Source organism: Scylla paramamosain, chromosome 37 (assembly GCF_035594125.1).
Source record: "Scylla paramamosain isolate STU-SP2022 chromosome 37, ASM3559412v1, whole genome shotgun sequence".
Taxonomy (NCBI): domain Eukaryota; kingdom Metazoa; phylum Arthropoda; class Malacostraca; order Decapoda; family Portunidae; genus Scylla; species Scylla paramamosain.
The window spans coordinates 9,382,501-9,400,000 of NC_087187.1; the positions used below are offsets into that span (position 1 = coordinate 9,382,501).

The window sequence follows — 17,500 nt, forward strand, 5'->3', positions numbered from 1 at the left end:
TCCTATTTTTATTTCTTACTTTGTTTCTGTGATAGTTTAATTTGTTGTTTTTTGAGTTCACATAATTTAGAGAACTTTTTAGAAAACTAATTTGCTCTCAATCATTTTTCCAAACGCAAATAATTATTTATAGTTTCCTCTTTTTAACACCATCATTTATCCTGGTGAATGGAGACAGGTGTAGTATCAGAGAGAGAGAGAGAGAGAGAGAGAGAGAGAGAGAGAGAGAGAGAGAGAGAGAAAAGAAAGAATATTGTTTGATGTTTCACAAAGAACGAAGAGTTTAAAAGTGCAAATAGTTTAGCTTCAGTGTCAAGCTGATTGGCTACTGTGGGAGGAATTTCCAAAGAGGATTTTATTGTTATGGTTCTGTTTGTGTTTATTTATTTATTTATTTTTTTTTGTGTGTGTGAATCCGATTAAGCACTTAAAAAGAATTTGTTTGTCTTTTCTACGTTCATCATTTTTACCTTTCATTTTTTTGGTATTTATTTTTTTATTATTATTTCATTCCTTTTTCATTCATTTTTGTGTCATCTGGTTGTATTGTTATTCAGTTCGAGTCGTCTGTATTTAGCGAATTTTCTTTTTCAGTGTTTCCGTTTCGAAATGTTCAGTGTTTTTTAAATCACGATATCGCATCTCTTCTTTTCTAAAAGCTCATTGTGTTCGTCTGTTCAGTCCTTAAGAAAAAAAAATGTTGAAGGGACAAGACCGGCTCGCTTATCTGACTTGATGAGGAAGGAAAAGAAAAGAAAAAGAATGGAACGGAACCATTCACCAGAACGAAAAATAATGATAATTATTTTGGTTGTGCTGTGATGAAATTATATCTATAAAATATCGTATTTCTGTTCCTACTTTTCTATATTCATGAGTTAATAATCTCTTTACCGTTTCTTGTAACCACATTTTAACAACTTTTAAATTTCCATCATTCCTTATTATGTTCTTAATTCCTGTCCTTGTTTTCTTTGCCATATTTCCATTCTTTTATTGGTAAAGATTATTTAACTTCCTTTATTTTTTTTTATAATACATATTTCCTTTAATTGAAGTTTGTAATATTTATCTACAATTCATCTCTCTCTCTCTCTCTCTCTCTCTCTCTCTCTCTCTCTCTCTCTCTCTCTCTCTCTCTCTCTCTCTCTCTCTCTCTCTCTCTCTCTCTCTCTCTCTCTCTCTCTCTCTCTCTCTCTCTCTCTGTATTTATTTATTTATTTTTTTTTTTTATCAGTGCTTATAATCAAGTTCTCTGTAAATCGAAGCAGATATTTTTTTTCTTCCATGTCTATATAATACAAATTTGAGGCATTATTGCATATTTTGTTTGCCCATTTATTTATTGATTTATTTGCTTTCATTTTTTTTCATGAAGTTTCTTGTTTTCCTCGCTCTTAAGTAATTTATTTTCTACACTTCAGAATTTCTGCAAGACACATTCTGTTCCTAATGAGCTGTAAAGAATAGGCGCTCGTATTTTTACATTCATTAACGAAACACCATTTTATTGACATTTTTTTTCTTCCTGCGTCAAAATAATTCACAATGCACAAGATTCTCTCTCTCTCTCTCTCTCTCTCTCTCTCTCTCTCTCTCTCTCTCTCTCTCTCTCTCTCTCTCTCTCTCTCTCTCTCTCTCTCTCTCTCTCTCTCTCTCGTTTGGAAATTCATTAGTGGAGGTTTTCTTCATCTGTCTCTCATTATCATTATTGCTATATTTCTTTGCTTTTTTTTATTTTTCCTCCGTCATTGTCTTCGTCCCGGGAGCGGAAAAAGAACGAAGAATTGGGACGTCAATGCTCTCTCTCTCTCTCTCTCTCTCTCTCTCTCTCTCTCTCTCTCTCTCTCTCTCTCTCTCTCTCTCTCTCTCTCTCTCTCTCTCTCTCTCTCTCTCTCTCTCTCTCTCTCTCTCTCTCTCTCTCTGCCATTGTTATTATCCTTGCTGAATGTACTTACAATTTTTCCCCCTCTTGCCTCTCCTCCTTCCTTCCTCTCTTCCCCTCATTATCGTCCCCATACCAATTTTCCTCTCCTCTTATTCTTTCCTGGTGTCTCTTCGTATTATTATTATTCTCTCTTCTCCCTATCGTTTTCACATTTTCTCTCTCCCGCAGTCTCTTTATCATTAGCTTTGACTTTCTGCTTACTCTCACCCCTATTCTGTCCATCTCGCTAATGAAGAGTTAACCAGGAACTGTATCGTCACTCTTTCACCCTTTCTCTGGTAAGCTGTGGAATTATCTCTGTTTCACCGTCTCCGTTTTCTTGCCCAGTTTTTGTAGCTAACTTTTTTTTTTTGCTCACCTCTATTCAGTCCATCTCACTAACGCAAGAGTTAACCAGTACTGTCACTCTTTCATCCCGTTCACTGGTAAACTCTGAAACTCGGTGCTGTTTTTGTTTTTCATCTCTTTTACTTGTAAACTCCATAACTCTGTGGTGTGTCTTTTTCATTCCATTGGTAAACTCTGGAGCTGCTGATTTTTTTATTTTATTTATTTCACTTGTAAACTCTGGAATTCCGCTTTTTTTTTCATTCCTTTCACTGATAAATTCTGGAACTTTTTGCTGGGTTTGGTTTTCATCCCTTCCATTAATAAACTCTGGAAATGCTTGTGTTAATTTGCCTTCCCTTCCCGTGCCCCAAAGTGTTCCAAGAGAGGAATGTAGGGACACCTCCGTAACTAAACTGACCTTACTTGTATTTCGTATTCTTCTTTGCTTGACTTTTTTTTTTTTTTCTGGAACAACAAAATAGTGGGACTTTATTTTTCTCCATTTTTATGCTCTTGCCCGGCCGCCTTCGATACATTGAAAAGAAAAGAAAACACTGCGCAATTCTTCTCCATTTTCTCACACTCCATTTTCTTTGCAGGGAGAGGCTCAACTTAGCCATTCTCAGCCTGAAGGAGAGCGGGGACCTGGCCAGACTGAAGAACAAGTGGTGGTACGACAGGTCGGAGTGCTCAAAAGATACACTGGTAAGCTTCCTTCCTTTTGCCATTCACTGCGACACGTAACAATTAGCAGCACCAGAAGCAATGCGTGAAGAAAGTCAGCGATGAAAAGAATACATTTTGCAATTTTTTCCCGGTTGAAAGATTGGATGTGGCTGTAGAACAAGTAAAGGTGTCTCAAGAGTGATTGGTAATTAGGGAAAGGTGTACAAAGTGGCAGTCAAAGGGTTAACTATTAAGAAGTCATCATGTGAGGCGAATTACCTGTGGTTTACCTGGTAGTGAGTGTACGTGTGATTGGTTGGTGATGTTTTTGTGACTTTTGTTTTAGGTTATTCGAGGTTAAGTTAGTTAGGTTATAAATTAAAGAAGGTTAAGTTAGGTGAGGTAAGGTTAGGCTATGCTATGCTGTGCTAAATTAAGTGAACTAAGGTGAGGTTAGATTAAATTAGATTATTTAGTGTTGGGCCAGAGAAGGTTAGGATATATTAGACTAAATTTGAAGTAAGGTGATGTAAGGTTAATCTAAATTACTTAGTGTCGGGACAGAGAAGGTTAGGTTTAGGTTATATTAGGTTAAGTTTGAAGAAAGGTGAGGTTAGGTCTAGTAGGTTGCGTTAGGTTAATCTAAATAAGGTGATATAAGATTAGTTTAATTTATTTAGATGAAAGAAGGTTTAGTTAGGTTAGACTAAGACTGGTGAGGATGTGTTAGGTACGGTGTGATAAGGCAGTGCTAGGTTAGGTGAGCTAAGATATGGTTTGGTTAGGTTAGTTAACTTTAGGTTGGAGGAGGTTGGAGTAAGTTTGGTTAGGTTGGGTCAGGTTAGGTCAGTTCGTGTTTGGTTAGGTTAGCTAAGGAGAAGCTAGGTCAGGTTGTGCATGGTTAGATTACCAGAAAGGCTAGATTGGGTTAAGTTATTGGGGTGGATAGTGTGTTTAGCGTGTGTTCGAAAAGTGTTTAATGATTGTTTGTTGATGTCTGTAGTGGACTACGTTACGCTAACAGTTGTATATTGTGTGTGTGTGTGTGTGTGTGTGTAGGATATTAAATCAAAAATTAAACGAATGTACACAGTGTAGCTGTGTGTAAAAGTTGAATGTGTATGTGTGTGTGTGTGTGTGTGTGTGTGTGTGTGTGTGTGTGTGTGTGTGTGTGTGTGTGTGTGTGTGCGTGCGTGTGTGTGTGCGCGCGCGCTGGCGTGGCGTGGCGTGGCGTGGCGTGCGCGCTTGTGCATGCCGAGTAACTATATTTGAAGTGATTGAGTCAAGGAATGTGAGGGGAGAAAGGGAAAGCGGGAAGGAGAGGAAAGAAGCGAGGGAGGAGGAGAGCATATTAGATTATTGATTGGACAGAGGAATGCTGCAGAGAGAGAGAGAGAGAGAGAGAGAGAGAGAGAGAGAGAGAGAGAGAGAGAGAGAGAGAGAGAGAGAGAGAGAGAGAGAGAAGTTTTATGAAAGTTGGCGAAGTAATATGAATGCTATAAAAAATCCTTTTGGTTAGGAGGTAACTATTGATAATGGTGACTACAGTAGTAGCAGTAGTAAAAATAATAATAATAATAATACTCGTAATAAGAATAAATGTTATATTATACTTTCTTTACCTAAACCACAATATCTGGATACACTTACAATTGTATACACATATCGACTATATACAAACATGCACATATCAATAATGAGATTAAAAAAAAAAAATTTAAGCTCGTGAGAAATTTTACTTTTGAATTTTTGTGTTTTTATATTAATAGCACTTTGCCTCTTTTTCTCCTCCTCCTGCCACGCATCTTGTTATCTTCAAAATCATATTGAAACGAATTTTTGCTTACGTTGTTCATGGTACGGTATGGAAGTCAACCTAATATTTGAAATAAAAAATACCAAGAAAATTTACCCTAAAAAAAAAAATAGTGCGTGCTCAATAACATGGAGGAAATATTGTATAGTTCATATTTTTTAAAATTTTATTAATTTTATTTTCCTCCACGCTCACTGCTTCTATCGGAATTTAATTTTCACCTCATATTACCTGAGGTGCATTTGAAGGTGTAATTAGTCCCCAGGTGAGGATGGCTCTTCCTCATGACCTAGATCTCTCTCTCTCTCTCTCTCTCTCTCTCTCTCTCTCTCTCTCTCTCTCTCTCTCTCTCTCTCTCTCTCTCTCTCTCTCTCTCTCTCTCTCTCTCTCTCTCTCTCTCTCTCTCTCTCTCTCTCTCTCAGGTATATATATATATATATATATATATATATATATATATATATATATATATATATATATATATATATATATATATATATATATATATCTTTTTTATTTGTTTATTTATTTTTTCTTCATTAGTCATAATAAGTTTCTTTACTCATAAAATTTGGACTCCTAAGTTTATTGTCATTTTTCCGCCTATTGTTTCATTGTTTTCCTCCTCCTCCTCCTCCCCCTCCCTCCTCCCCCTTACAGTTCTTTGTTATCTATTCATTCTTTGCGTCAGGCTTTATTTCATTTGTTAATCTCTCTCTCTCTCTCTCTCTCTCTCTCTCTCTCTCTCTCTCTCTCTCTCTCTCTCTCTCTCTCTCTCTCTCTCTCTCTCTCTCTCTCTCTCTCTCTCTCTCTCTCTCTCTCTCTCTCTCTCTTTTGTGAAGATGTTTCTTTCATTGCTTTGCTTTTGCCCTTTTTTTCTAAAGAGAGAGAGAGAGAGAGAGAGAGAGAGAGAGAGAGAGAGAGAGAGAGAGAGAGAGAGAGAGAATGTATTACTATTAAACCCTCAGCTATAATGTATTTTAGGTATAACACTAAAACACCAAAATTAGTTAACATTATGTATTCTGCTTCCAAAATTACATCCTTGCGCTTTATTTCCTTTTTTGTGGCACTTCCTTCTCATTCTCCCTATTCCTCTTTCGTTTCCTTCATTACGTCTTTCCTTATTATACCATCTTGCGCCGTAACCCTTCGATTATCACTCTTCTTCCTCCTCTTTACCTTCTTCTGTATGTAAATATCTCCTCTCTTATGGTCTCTCCTACTCTTCCTCTCTATCCTCTTGCTCTCCCTACTTCCCCTCTTCTCCTCTTCTTTTTTTTTTCCTGTTTTCTCTTCCTTTTTATGCTGCTCTTTTCTTATTTTACAACTCCCTCCTCCTCCTCCTCTTCCTCCTCCTCCTCCTCCTCCTCCTCCTCCTCCTCCTCCTCCTCCTCCTCCTTCTCCTCCTCCTCCTCCTCCATCTTTTTCTCCTTATTTCCTCTCTTCCTCCTACCAGTCACGCAGAAAGGAGGAAAAAATAAAGGCAAAAGATGAATCACTGGGTCACTGAACTCCAGCTCGTGAGATTGATGTATCCTCGCTCAGGTGACTGTGTTGAATGACTGTATAAATATCGCAGCAGCAGCAGGAGGAGCAGGAAAGAGGAAGAGGAGGAGGAGGAATAGTAGTTGGAGGAGGAGGAGAAAGTTAAGTTTAAGTATGAAATAAGAGGAGGAGTGGGGACAGAAAATGGAGAAAGACCAAGAATGAAAGGAGGAAATGAAGTGGAATGAAGAAGGAATAGGAGGTGGAGGAGGAGTAGTAGGAGGAGAAAGTCAAGTTTAAGTAGAAAGTAGGTGAATAAGGAACAGAAAATGGAGGAAGAGGAAGAATAAAAGGAGGAAATGAAGTGAAGTGAAGGAGTAGTAAGAGTAGGGGTAAAAGTGGTGTTTAAATAGAAAGTAGAAGATGGAGAAGCAACAGAAAATGGAGGAAGTGAAGTAGAATAAGGAAGGAGGAAGAAAATGAGTAGTAAAAGATGGAGGAAGAAGTGGAATTTAAATAAAAAGAATAGAAAGTGGAGAGATAACAGAAATTGGAAGACGAGGAAATGGAAGAGGAAGAATAAAAGGAGTAAGTGAAGTAAAATGAGGAAGAGGAGAGATAGGAGCAACAGAAGGTGGAGGAAGAGGAAGTGGACTGTAGTTGAGAAATAAGAGGAACAGAAAAAAAGAGGAAATGGGAGGGAAGGAGTATTATGAAATGGAATAGAATGAGGAAGTGGAGGAGGCGGAGGAAATATTATCAGGATTTATGACGCAAGGGAAGAAAGGAAGTAGTAGCACAAAATTGAAAGATTGGTGAATACACAGCGAAGAGTGAGGAAGAGGAGGAGGGGGAGGAAGAAGAGGAGGAGGAATTTAAAACGAGAAGAAAGAAAAGAATGGTTATGGATTTGATGATTGGTGAACAGAGGTATGAGTAGTAGGAGGAGGAGGAACAGGAAGAGGTGGAAGAGGAGGTAGAGGAATTTTAAGACTAGAAAGAAGAAAAGTAGGTCGTATTGGTGACTAAAAATTCCTGTAACTTTTATTTTCTTTCTTTTTTTTTTGTATTTTGTATTGAATCGTCCACGTTTCCGTTTTTCTCTTTAAATTTTGCCCTGTTTCTTTTTCGACGTTAAAATTTATGGAAGGAGAAGCATTAGGTCGCATTACACTTGAAGATCAGTGAAGGAAAGAAAGCTTGAGTAAACTGTAAATAGATCAGGAATTTATGTGGATTAGCTTTACATTACAGTGACAATGAGTGTAGAATTTCCAGCCTCGGACCGAAGAAAGGAGAGAAAATGTGAAGGTGCTGAAATGGACGGCTGTAAAGTAAGGAGGAGGAGGAGGAGGAGGAGGAGGAGCAGATATTTACGTATTCAGCAATTATCTCGTGATTTGTGGAGGACGTTCTGTGTGAGGTGTTGATATCACACACACACACACACACACACACACACACACACACACACACACACACACACACACACACACACACACACACACACACACACACACACACACACACACACACCTGACATATCCCCTTCCTGGTTTTCCTAATAAATAATGTTCAGTCATCGAGCCTCTGCCCAACCCAAATACTAGCCTCCTCCTCCTCCTCCTCCTCCTCCTCCTCCTCCTCCTCCTCCTCCTCCTCCTCCTCCTCCTCCTCCTTATTGTCCTTCTTCTTCTTCTTCTTCTTCTTCTTCTTCTTCTTCTTCTTCTTCTTCTTCTTCTTCTTCTTCTTCTTCTTCTTCTTCTTCTTCTTCTTCTTCTTCTTCTTCTTCTTCTTCTTCTTCTTCTTCTTCTTCTTCTTCTTCTTCTTCTTCTTCTTCTTCTTCTTCTTCTTCTTCTTCTTCTTCTTCTTCTTCTTCTTCTTCTTCTTCTTCTTCTTCTTCTTCTTCTTCTTCTTCTTCTTCTTCTTCTTCTTCTTCTTCTTCTTCTTCTTCTTCTTTCGAAACCTCTCCTTCCTTCAACCCTCCTCCCTCCTCCCGTCCCCTCTCCTCCCTCCCTGCCCCTCAAATCACTCCCCTCTTCCTCTTCCAACTCACCCCTCCTCTCCCACCACCACCACCACCACCACTACTACTACTCTCTCTCTCCCTCCCGCAGACGGCGCAAACAAACGCCCTCACGCTCAGTAATGTGGCAGGCATCTTCTACATCCTGACGGGGGGCCTCGTGCTGTCCATGGTGGTGGCCCTCATGGAGTTTTGCTACAAGTCTAAAATGGACGCCACTCGTGCTAAGGTGAGTACAGATGCTGTGTGTCTGGTCTGGGCTGGTCAGGGTGTTGATGTAGGTGTTGTTGTTGTTGTTGTTGTTGTTGTTGTTGTTGTTGTTGTTGTTGGTGGTGGTGGTGGTGGTGGTGGTGGTGGTGGTGGTTTGCTCATTTTTTTTTTTTTTTTTTTTTTGGGTGGTATTCATGAGTCCAATGCAGGATCCGTTTTTTTTTTAGGGGGAGAAGATTATTCGTAGGTTCTGTATATATTTATTTATTTGTTTGTTTATTGTTTGTCTCTGCTTGTTTGCTTCTGTATTTATCTATTTTTATTATTTTTTCTTGCTTCAGTTACTTATTTATTATTTGTCTGCTTCTTTGCTTATCTGTCTATCGATCTGTTTATTCTCATTTGTTTCTTGTCTTAGTTACTCTTACCAATTTCATTTTTTTCTTTATTATTTTGTTAAAGTTTGTGTTGACTTTAAATCATTAATTTCCTCGCATTCGTGTTTCTTTTTTTTTTTTTTTAATGAAGAGGTTTCACTGTTTTCTTTTCCCTGCATTTTTCGTATTTGCTCTCTTTTCATTAAATATGTTGTTTACTTTTTTTCATATCAAACTTTTTCTTTTTATTATTAGAATTACTATACATCACATTTATCACCAATGCTGTACTTCGAATTGGGAGTCTCTTACCTCTGTTCATCTATATATAGCATCCATTTATTTTGTAACCCACGTGGATAATCAGCAAAACATAAAAGTAAAGTGTGTTCTCTGAGCGGCAAAAGTAAGAGAGAGGGTTTGGATGTGGAGGATTTGGATGTGTGTAGTAGCTAATGGACGGCACAGGTAAGGGAGGATGTGGGAGGATTAAGAGACGCGATGGAAGGGGAGGGAAGGGATGCACTGTTTACTATGGGAGGATGTTAGGCATTATGTATGGGGAGAGGGGAGGGAGAGTAGAGTGTAGGGAGATGTGAGAGAGAGTAGAGTGTAGGGAGATGTGAGAGAGAGTAGAGTGTAGGGAGATGTGAGAGAGAGTAGAGTGTAGGGAGATGTGAGAGAGAGTAGAGTGTAGGGAGATGTGAGAGAGAGAGAGAGAGAGAGAGAGAGAGAGAGAGAGAGAGAGAGAGAGAGAGAGAGAGAGAGAGAGAGAGAGAGATAGTCGTATTATGTATAAGGGGGAATGTGGAGATGGTTTATGGATGTAGGACGTAGAATGTGGATGGAGGTCGAGAAGAGGAGGAGAAGGAGGAGGAAGATGGAAGAGGAGGAGGAGGAGGAGGGAAAGAAAGACTGCGGAAACTTGAAGAGAAAACGCAAACGAGGTGGACTAAGTGACTGCAGCACACACACACACACACACACACACACACACACACACACACACACACACACACACACACACACACACACACACACACACACACACACACACACACACACACACACACACACACACACACACACACAGAGAGAGAGAGAGAGAGAGAGAGAGAGAGAGAGAGAGAGAGAGAGAGAGAGAGAGAGAGAGAGAGAGAGAGAGAGAGAGAGAGAGAGAGAGAGAGTAATGTTGCCAGATCACGTTTACTATAAGCCTTGGGTATGATATTAGCTTATAATTGGTAGTACCGGGGACCTCACCTCTCAGAACCCTTGCCTTCCTTCGCATTACTGCCAGCCATTAGGAAAGAGTTCAGGAGAGAGAGAGAGAGAGAGAGAGAGAGAGAGAGAGAGAGAGAGAGAGAGAGAGAGAGAGAGAGAGAGAGAGAGAGAGAGAGAGTAATGTATCACAGGAGGGAAAAAGGAAGGAAAAGGACGGAGGGGAAATGAGAGAATTGGATGATTGATACTTACCAGAGAGAGAGAGAGAGAGAGAGAGAGAGAGAGAGAGAGAGAGAGAGAGAGAGAGAGAGAGAGAGGGTGAGGTAGGGTGCCAACCGTCTCTCCTGTCTCATAATAAACCCACCGTCAAATGTGCGTGGATTTATTGTTGGTAGAGTGTCACTAAGTCCATTCCAGCGGTGTTACGAGGCTCCTTTATTGCTGCAGGAGAGAGAGAGAGAGAGAGAGAGAGAGAGAGAGAGAGAGAGAGAGAGAGAGAGAGAGAGAGAGAGAGAGAGAGAGAGAGAGAGATACATATATACATAAATAGACGGGTACATAGATGGACAGAGAGGAAGACAAAGAAAAAAGGATACACACATGAATAGATTAACAGACAGACAGACAGACAAGGACAGAAAGAAAAACAAAAAGGCTGAGAGAAAAACAGGTATATAGAGGCAGACAGATATATAGACAGACTAGCCAACAATTACACACACACACACACACACACACACACACACACACACACACACACACACACACACACACACACACACACACACACAGAGAGAGAGAGAGAGAGAGAGAGAGAGAGAGAGAGAGAGAGACGACAAAAATCAGATTCAAGGAAGAGAACAAAAGAGAGAGAATAAGGAAAAGGGGAAAAAAAGATGAATTAAAAAAGAAACGAGATTTGGGAACACAGACACTCCACCGGAAGGGAAAAAAATGCAGATGGAGTTAAGTGGGCAAAAAATATCCAGATGTTTACGTGAGTGTATTGGATCTTTTAAATTAATGAAAAGCAATATTTATTCAGGTACTTCTAAGAATGAAGGCCGAAGGATGCAGGTGAATTCATTAACGAGAAAGTGAATGTTTACCTGTTCCTTAGAATTCATATACAGAAGCATTTTGAAGTTTATATTATTAATTTGTATGTTATGTATTTTGTTCACCAGCATGCATGAAATAATTATACTTATTTTTTACTTTATTTATTTATTTATTTATTTTTTTGTTGAGGGGAAGGGAGAAGAATATGGTCAATGTAGTTGTCATATTTCATTTTCTTTTGTGTTTTAGGTTAGTTTTCCTTTTCCCTTGGTATTAATTCCCTATTGTGTTTGTTTTTTCTCTCTCTCTCTCTCTCTCTCTCTCTCTCTCTCTCTCTCTCTCTCTCTCTCTCTCTCTCTCTCTCTCTCTCTCTCTCTCTCTCTCTCTCTCTCTCTCTCTCTCTCTGTAAGCATTAAGCGGACTCAGATAGCGAAGTTCTTGGAATAATTGACTCTGTGTGTGTGTGTGTGTGTGTGTGTGTGTGTGTGTGTGTGTGTGTGTGTGTGTGTGTGTGTGTGTGTGTGTGTGTGTGTGTGTGTGTGTGTGTGTGTGTGTGTGTGTGTGTGTTATTGCGTCCTTTGAAAAGTGATGCTGCCTTTTTTCTGCGGCAGCTTCCGGCCATGGCTGGGCGCAGTGATTCTTGATGGAGGGATGGAGAAGCGATTGTGGGAGAGGGAGGGAGAGAGAGAGGGACGGGGAAAAGTGACCGGGAAATTGAGGGAAGAAAAAGAAAGAAAGAGGGAAGAGGTAAAGGAAAGAAAGTGTAGGATGCGAATGGAAGGATGGTACAAGAGAGAGAGAGAGAGAGAGAGAGAGAGAGAGAGAGAGAGAGAGAGAGAGAGAGAGAGAGAGAGAGAGAGAGAGAAGGAAGGGAAACAGAGAAATGGAGGAAAGGAGAGGGAAAGGAGAAGTAGAAGAAAGAAGGTGTAGGATTCGAATAGAGGAACGGCAAGAGAGAGAGAGAGAGAGAGAGAGAGAGAGAGAGAGAGAGAGAGAGAGAGAGAGAGAGAGAGAGAGAATAGACTGGCGCTGGTCCAAAACTTGCCAGGTTCCATGCGGGCAAACTCTTCCTTGTAGCGAGTTTGTTAAGGTGGATTGCGACACATCCACCTGCTTAGCGCCCCGAGGGGAGAGAGAGAGAGAGAGAGAGAGAGAGAGAGAGAGAGAGAGAGAGAGAGAGAGAGAGAGAGAGAGAGAGAGAGAGAGAGAGAGAGAGAGAGAGAGAGGGGGGGGGGGCTATGATTGTGTAGATGTAGCTTTAATTTCTCTTCCTAAATGGTATTAGCTTTATTCTTGCCAATGGTTTTGCTGTGATGCTGTTTTTCTTATGGTAGCACGAGAGAGAGAGAGAGAGAGAGAGAGAGAGAGAGAGAGAGAGAGAGAGAGAGAGAGAGAGAGAGAGAGAGAGAGAGAGAGAGAGAGAGAGAGAGAGAGAGAGAGAGAGAATATCGCCCTGATGGGAGTGGTGCAGTGTTAATGAGATTGTAATTATAACAACACGTGGATTCCTGATTACTCTTGACTGTGCCACGTGTTGGAAACCTGGAGGCAGATTGGCACCCGTGGCTGACTGCGGGACGAGGAGGAGGAAAGAGGAAGAGGGAGAGAAGGAGAGGGAGGAAGAAAAAAACAAAAACATGAACAAGATAAAAGAGGGGGAGGATTAGGAGAAAGAGGAAGAGGAGTAGGAGGAGAGAGAAGAAGAAAATAAAGAGCAGAAACAAGGAAGGAGAGGAGGAGAAGGAATGAGGAAGAAGAGGGGAAGGAGAGGGAAGAAAATACGAGCAGGAAGAAGAACAAGAAAGGAGAGGAGGAAGAGGAGGGAGAAGAGGAATGAAGAAGAAAAAACAAAGAGCAGGAACAAGAGCAAGAAAAGGAAGGAGGAGGAGAGGGAAGAAGAAAATGAAGAGGAGGAACAAAAACAAGAATGGAGAAGAGAAGGAGGAAGAGAGGGTGAGAGAAAAAAGGAAGAGCAGGTATAAGAACAAAAAAGGAGAGAGGAGAAAAAGGAAGAAGAGCAGAACAACGAAAAGGAGGAATAGAAGAAAGAATAAGATGATCAGAACAAGAACAGGAGGAGGAGACGGAAGAAAGATAAGAGCAAAAAAGAAAACAGGAGATGAAATAAAGAAGAGCAAGAACAACAAAGAAGAGAAGAAGGAAGAACGAGAACAGAAAAGATGAGGAAAAGGAAGAAGAACAGCAAGAACAACAAAGAGGAGGAGAGATAAGAGGAAAAGCAAACAACAAAGATGATGAGGAGAGAAAAGAGCAAGAACAAGGAATAGAAGAAGAAAACTCGAGATTGTGAGAACGAAAAGAGAGAAAAAAGTGAAGAGGGACAGCAGGAGAAGGAAGTAGATAGAGAAGAGGAGGGAAAAGAGCGTAGGAGGAGAAACAAGAAAAAGATTTGGAGGAGAATAAATAGGAGAAAGAAGAGAAGCCGAAGGAAATATGTGGAGAATGAGGAAGGGAAATAAAAGGAGGAGGAAGAAAATGGAGAAGAGGAGAACAAAGAGGTGGTATGAGTAAAAGAAGGAGAAAGAAGATGAAGGAGGAGAGGAGTAAGAGAAAATGAAGGAGGAGAGGAGTAAGAGGAGATGAAGGAGGAGAAAGATTAGGATGTGAGGAAAATATAAGAGGACATAGATGGAAAATAAGAATGAGGAAGAGGAGGAGGATAGAAATGAAGATAATAAAGCATAGGAGAATGAGGCGTGAAGAAACAACAACAGCGAAGGAAGGATAGAGGAGAATAATAAGGGAGGGAATAAAATGCAGAGAGATGAATAAGAAAAAGGAAAAAGTAAACAAGTGCAAGGGGATAAGAAATTTCAAGGTAAGGGAGAGGAAGGAAGAAAAGAATAATGTGGATGATGAGGTGAACAGAGATAATAAAAAAAAAGTTAACCAAAGAAGAAGGAGGAATAATAATGAGATAGAATAGGGAAGGATAAAATATTGATAATTCAGAATAGGATAAAGAGAAGAACGAGGAAGATAAGTAACAAAACATTATATAAGTAAAGAGTAGAGTTATAAGATTGAGAGAAGCATAAGTGATGAAGATGGGAATAAGGAGAATTTGGAATAGAATTATATTAAGGAGAAATAGATAGATAAGAAGGGAAAGGATAGAAATTTAAAGAGAATGCGATGAAAGCAGGAAAGAAAATATTGAATTGCTTTCGAAGACGAAGGAGAAGAGACGATGTGAAGAAAAGGAAACGACAAGAAGAAAGAGAAGAAAAGAAAATAATTGAGTGATGCAAGGATGGATAAAACGTGGAATAAAATTTAGATAACGAGCGAGTGACGGAGATGACGAAACAGGGAAAGCAGGAAGACAGTGATGAAGAGGAGGCGAAGGAGAATGAAGATAAGTTCGAGAAATAGATAACGAATAGGAGATATAAGAAAATAAACTGAAAAATGTGGGAGAATGATAACGTAGAAAAGGCGCACGAAAAAGAAGACATGAATAAGGAGAGAGAGAGAGAGAGAGAGAGAGAGAGAGAGAGAGAGAGAGAGAGAGAGAGAGAGAGAGAGAGAGAGAGAGAGAGAGAGAATCATGGCCTGCAGTAGACTCATAAAAGGTGATAGAAAAAAAGTAAGGTCTTGGAAAGAGAGAGAGAAAGAAAATGAAAAGAAAAGAATCCAAAGGAATAGATGTAAAGGAACAATAAATATAAGACGATGTGAAAAAGAAGAATGCGAGAATAGAGAAAATATGATGAAGTGAAAACAAAAGTGTAAAAATAATAGAAAAAGATTGTGTTGATGAAAAAGAGATTAAATAAGGAGTGATGAGTGAATACAAAATGTAGATAAGAAAAACAAAAGTGAAAATAGTACAAAAAAAAAGAAAAGGGAAGAATCGACAATAGATTAAAGAATAGAAAAATAGATGCAAAAATTGAAGAAGAATAAGTACAAAAATAGTAAAGACAAACAAACAGAAGTTGAAAGAAGAATAAAAAAACAACTGTGGAGGAGGAAGTAGAAAAAGGAAAAGAAAGTCTAGCAGGAAAAGGAAGAAAAGAAGAGAAGGAAGAGTAGAAAAAGAGGATGATAAGAAAATAAAAAAGAAGGAGGTAAAAAGAAGAATAACAGGAAATCTTAAAAGAAAAGAAACAAACAAGAGGAAGAGGAGGTAGAAAAACAAAAAAAAAAAGGAAGAAGAGAGAGACTAGGATGACAAGAACAATGAGGGCGATGAGCAGGAGGACAGCAAGGGCAGGGATGATGGTGCTGGGGAGAGAAGGAGCAGCAGAAACAAAAGGATAATAAGAAGCACGGGGCGGGAATGGCGAGGAGGAGGAGGAGGAGGAGGAGGAGGAGGAGGAGGAGGAAGAGGAGGAAGAAGAAGAAGAAGCAGCGAGTCCTGTGCACGTCTCTCCGGGAAGTGACTGGGATGGCTCTTAACTCTATTAGGACAATTTATGGATCCTGCAGTAGCGTCGCAGTCTGTGTGTGTGTGTGTGTGTGTGTGTGTGTGTGTGTGTGTGTGTGTGTGTGTGTTCGTTCGTGTGTGTGTGTGTGTGTGTGCGTGTGGGGATGAACGTGATTCCTGCTGTGTGGTCAAGGTGTGTGTGTGTGTGTGTGTGTGTGTGTGTGTGTGTGTGTGTGTGTGTGTGTGTGTGTGTGTGTGTCAACTTTTATTTTCTTGCGCATTTCCTTTTCCTCTCCTTTCTTCTTTTCTTTTATTCTTCTTTCTACTTTTTTCTTTACGTTTGTCTCTCTCTCTCTCTCTCTCTCTCTCTCTCTCTCTCTCTCTCTCTCTCTCTCTCTCTCTCTCTCTCTCTCTCTCTCTCTCTCTCTCTCTCTCTCTCTCTCTCTCTCTCTATGAATCTTTTTCGTCACATTTACGTATTTCAAACACAAAAATGAAAGAAAAATATAAGTTATATTGTGTATACTTTCTTTTTATTTACATTCTTTTCTCTCTTAATTCCTTTATTTTACGTCTTCCTCCATTTCCTCCTCCTCCTCCTCCATTTATTTTTGTATCTCCCTTCCCTATTCTGCCCTCCATTTATTTTGTCCTTTTATTTTTCTCTCTCTCTCTCTCTCTCTCTCTCTCTCTCTCTCTCTCTCTCTCTCTCTCTCTCTCTCTCTCTCTCTCTCTCTCTCTCTCTCTCTCTCGTTTTTTTTTCATCTCCACTTCCTCCTCTTCCCTCCTCTCCGTCCTACGCTCCTCACTCTCGTTTTCTTTTTGGTGCTACGTTTTCTTTTAGTGCAACGCAAACTCAGGTATTCCCAAAATAGTGTTTCCACATTCACCTACTGCTACGGAAAATTCTCGTCGGATGCTTTTATGGCGTTTTTTTCCCTTTTTCCCTCTTGCTTTTATTCGTGTTTTCTTTTCTTTCGTTTTGTTTTATTTTTTTCTTAAAGTTTGTTTGGAATTTTATCAGATTTCTTTTATTTTCATTATTTTTTTTAGCTTTCGTATATTTTTGTCTTATTGTTTGTGTTTGTCTTTTTGTTTATATGTTTCTTTTCCTCTCTCTCTCTCTCTCTCTCTCTCTCTCTCTCTCTCTCTCTCTCTCTCTCTCTCTCTCTCTCTCTCTCTCTCTCTCTCTCTCCTTTATTTATTTATTTATTTTCTCAACGTCTCTCTCTTCGTTATCTTTCCTTCTTCATTCTTCCTTCTCACCATCATTGTTCTCCTCCTCCTCCTTTTCCTCCTCCTCCTCCTCCACCATCACCACCACCACCAGCACCTCCTCCTCCTCCTCCTCCTCCTCCTCCTCCTCCTCCTCCTCCTCCTCCTCCTCCTCCTCCTCCTCCTCCTCTTCCTCAAGTTTTATGCTATCTGGAAATGACACTTATGAACGTAATCGAGCTCTCCTCCCCTCATTTCCCCTCTTCGTTCTCTTCTTTTTCTCTTTCTCACTTTCTCTCTTCTCTTTCTCTCCCACCCTGTGTCTATCTCTAGCTGTGTGGCTTGCTGAATCTCTCTCTCTCTCTCTCTCTCTCTCTCTCTCTCTCTCTCTCTCTCTCTCTCTCTCTCTCTCTCTCTCTCTCTCTCTCTCTCTCTCTCTCTCTCTCTCTCTCATTTGTCTCCTTGATTCTTCGCTATCTTTTTTTTTTTACTTATTTCTTTCTTTCCTCGTTTTTACTTCATTAATTTCACTTCCTCCTCCTCCTCCTCCTCCTCCTCCTCCTCCTCCTCCTCCTCCTCCTCCTCCTCCTCCTATATACACTTTATGACAGGAAGTACCCCACGTAGTATATAAAGTGAGGTCCAATTTCCTTTTCTCTCTCTCTCTCTCTCTCTCTCTCTCTCTCTCTCTCTCTCTCTCTCTCTCTCTCTCTCTCTCTCTCTCTCTCTCTCTCTCTCCTCTCCT

At 40.0% G+C, this 17,500-nt stretch overlaps 1 protein-coding gene across 1 annotated transcript in view; it reads left to right on the forward strand.

Annotated features, from left to right (window-relative positions):
* The window catches only part of LOC135091473 (glutamate receptor 1-like), a 452,327-nt gene that overhangs the window by 400,824 nt on the left and 34,003 nt on the right, over window positions 1–17,500 (forward strand). Inside the window, 2 exon segments of the mRNA XM_063989131.1 lie at window positions 2,878–2,983; window positions 8,366–8,503. Coding sequence (XP_063845201.1) covers window positions 2,878–2,983; window positions 8,366–8,503 — 244 coding nt within the window.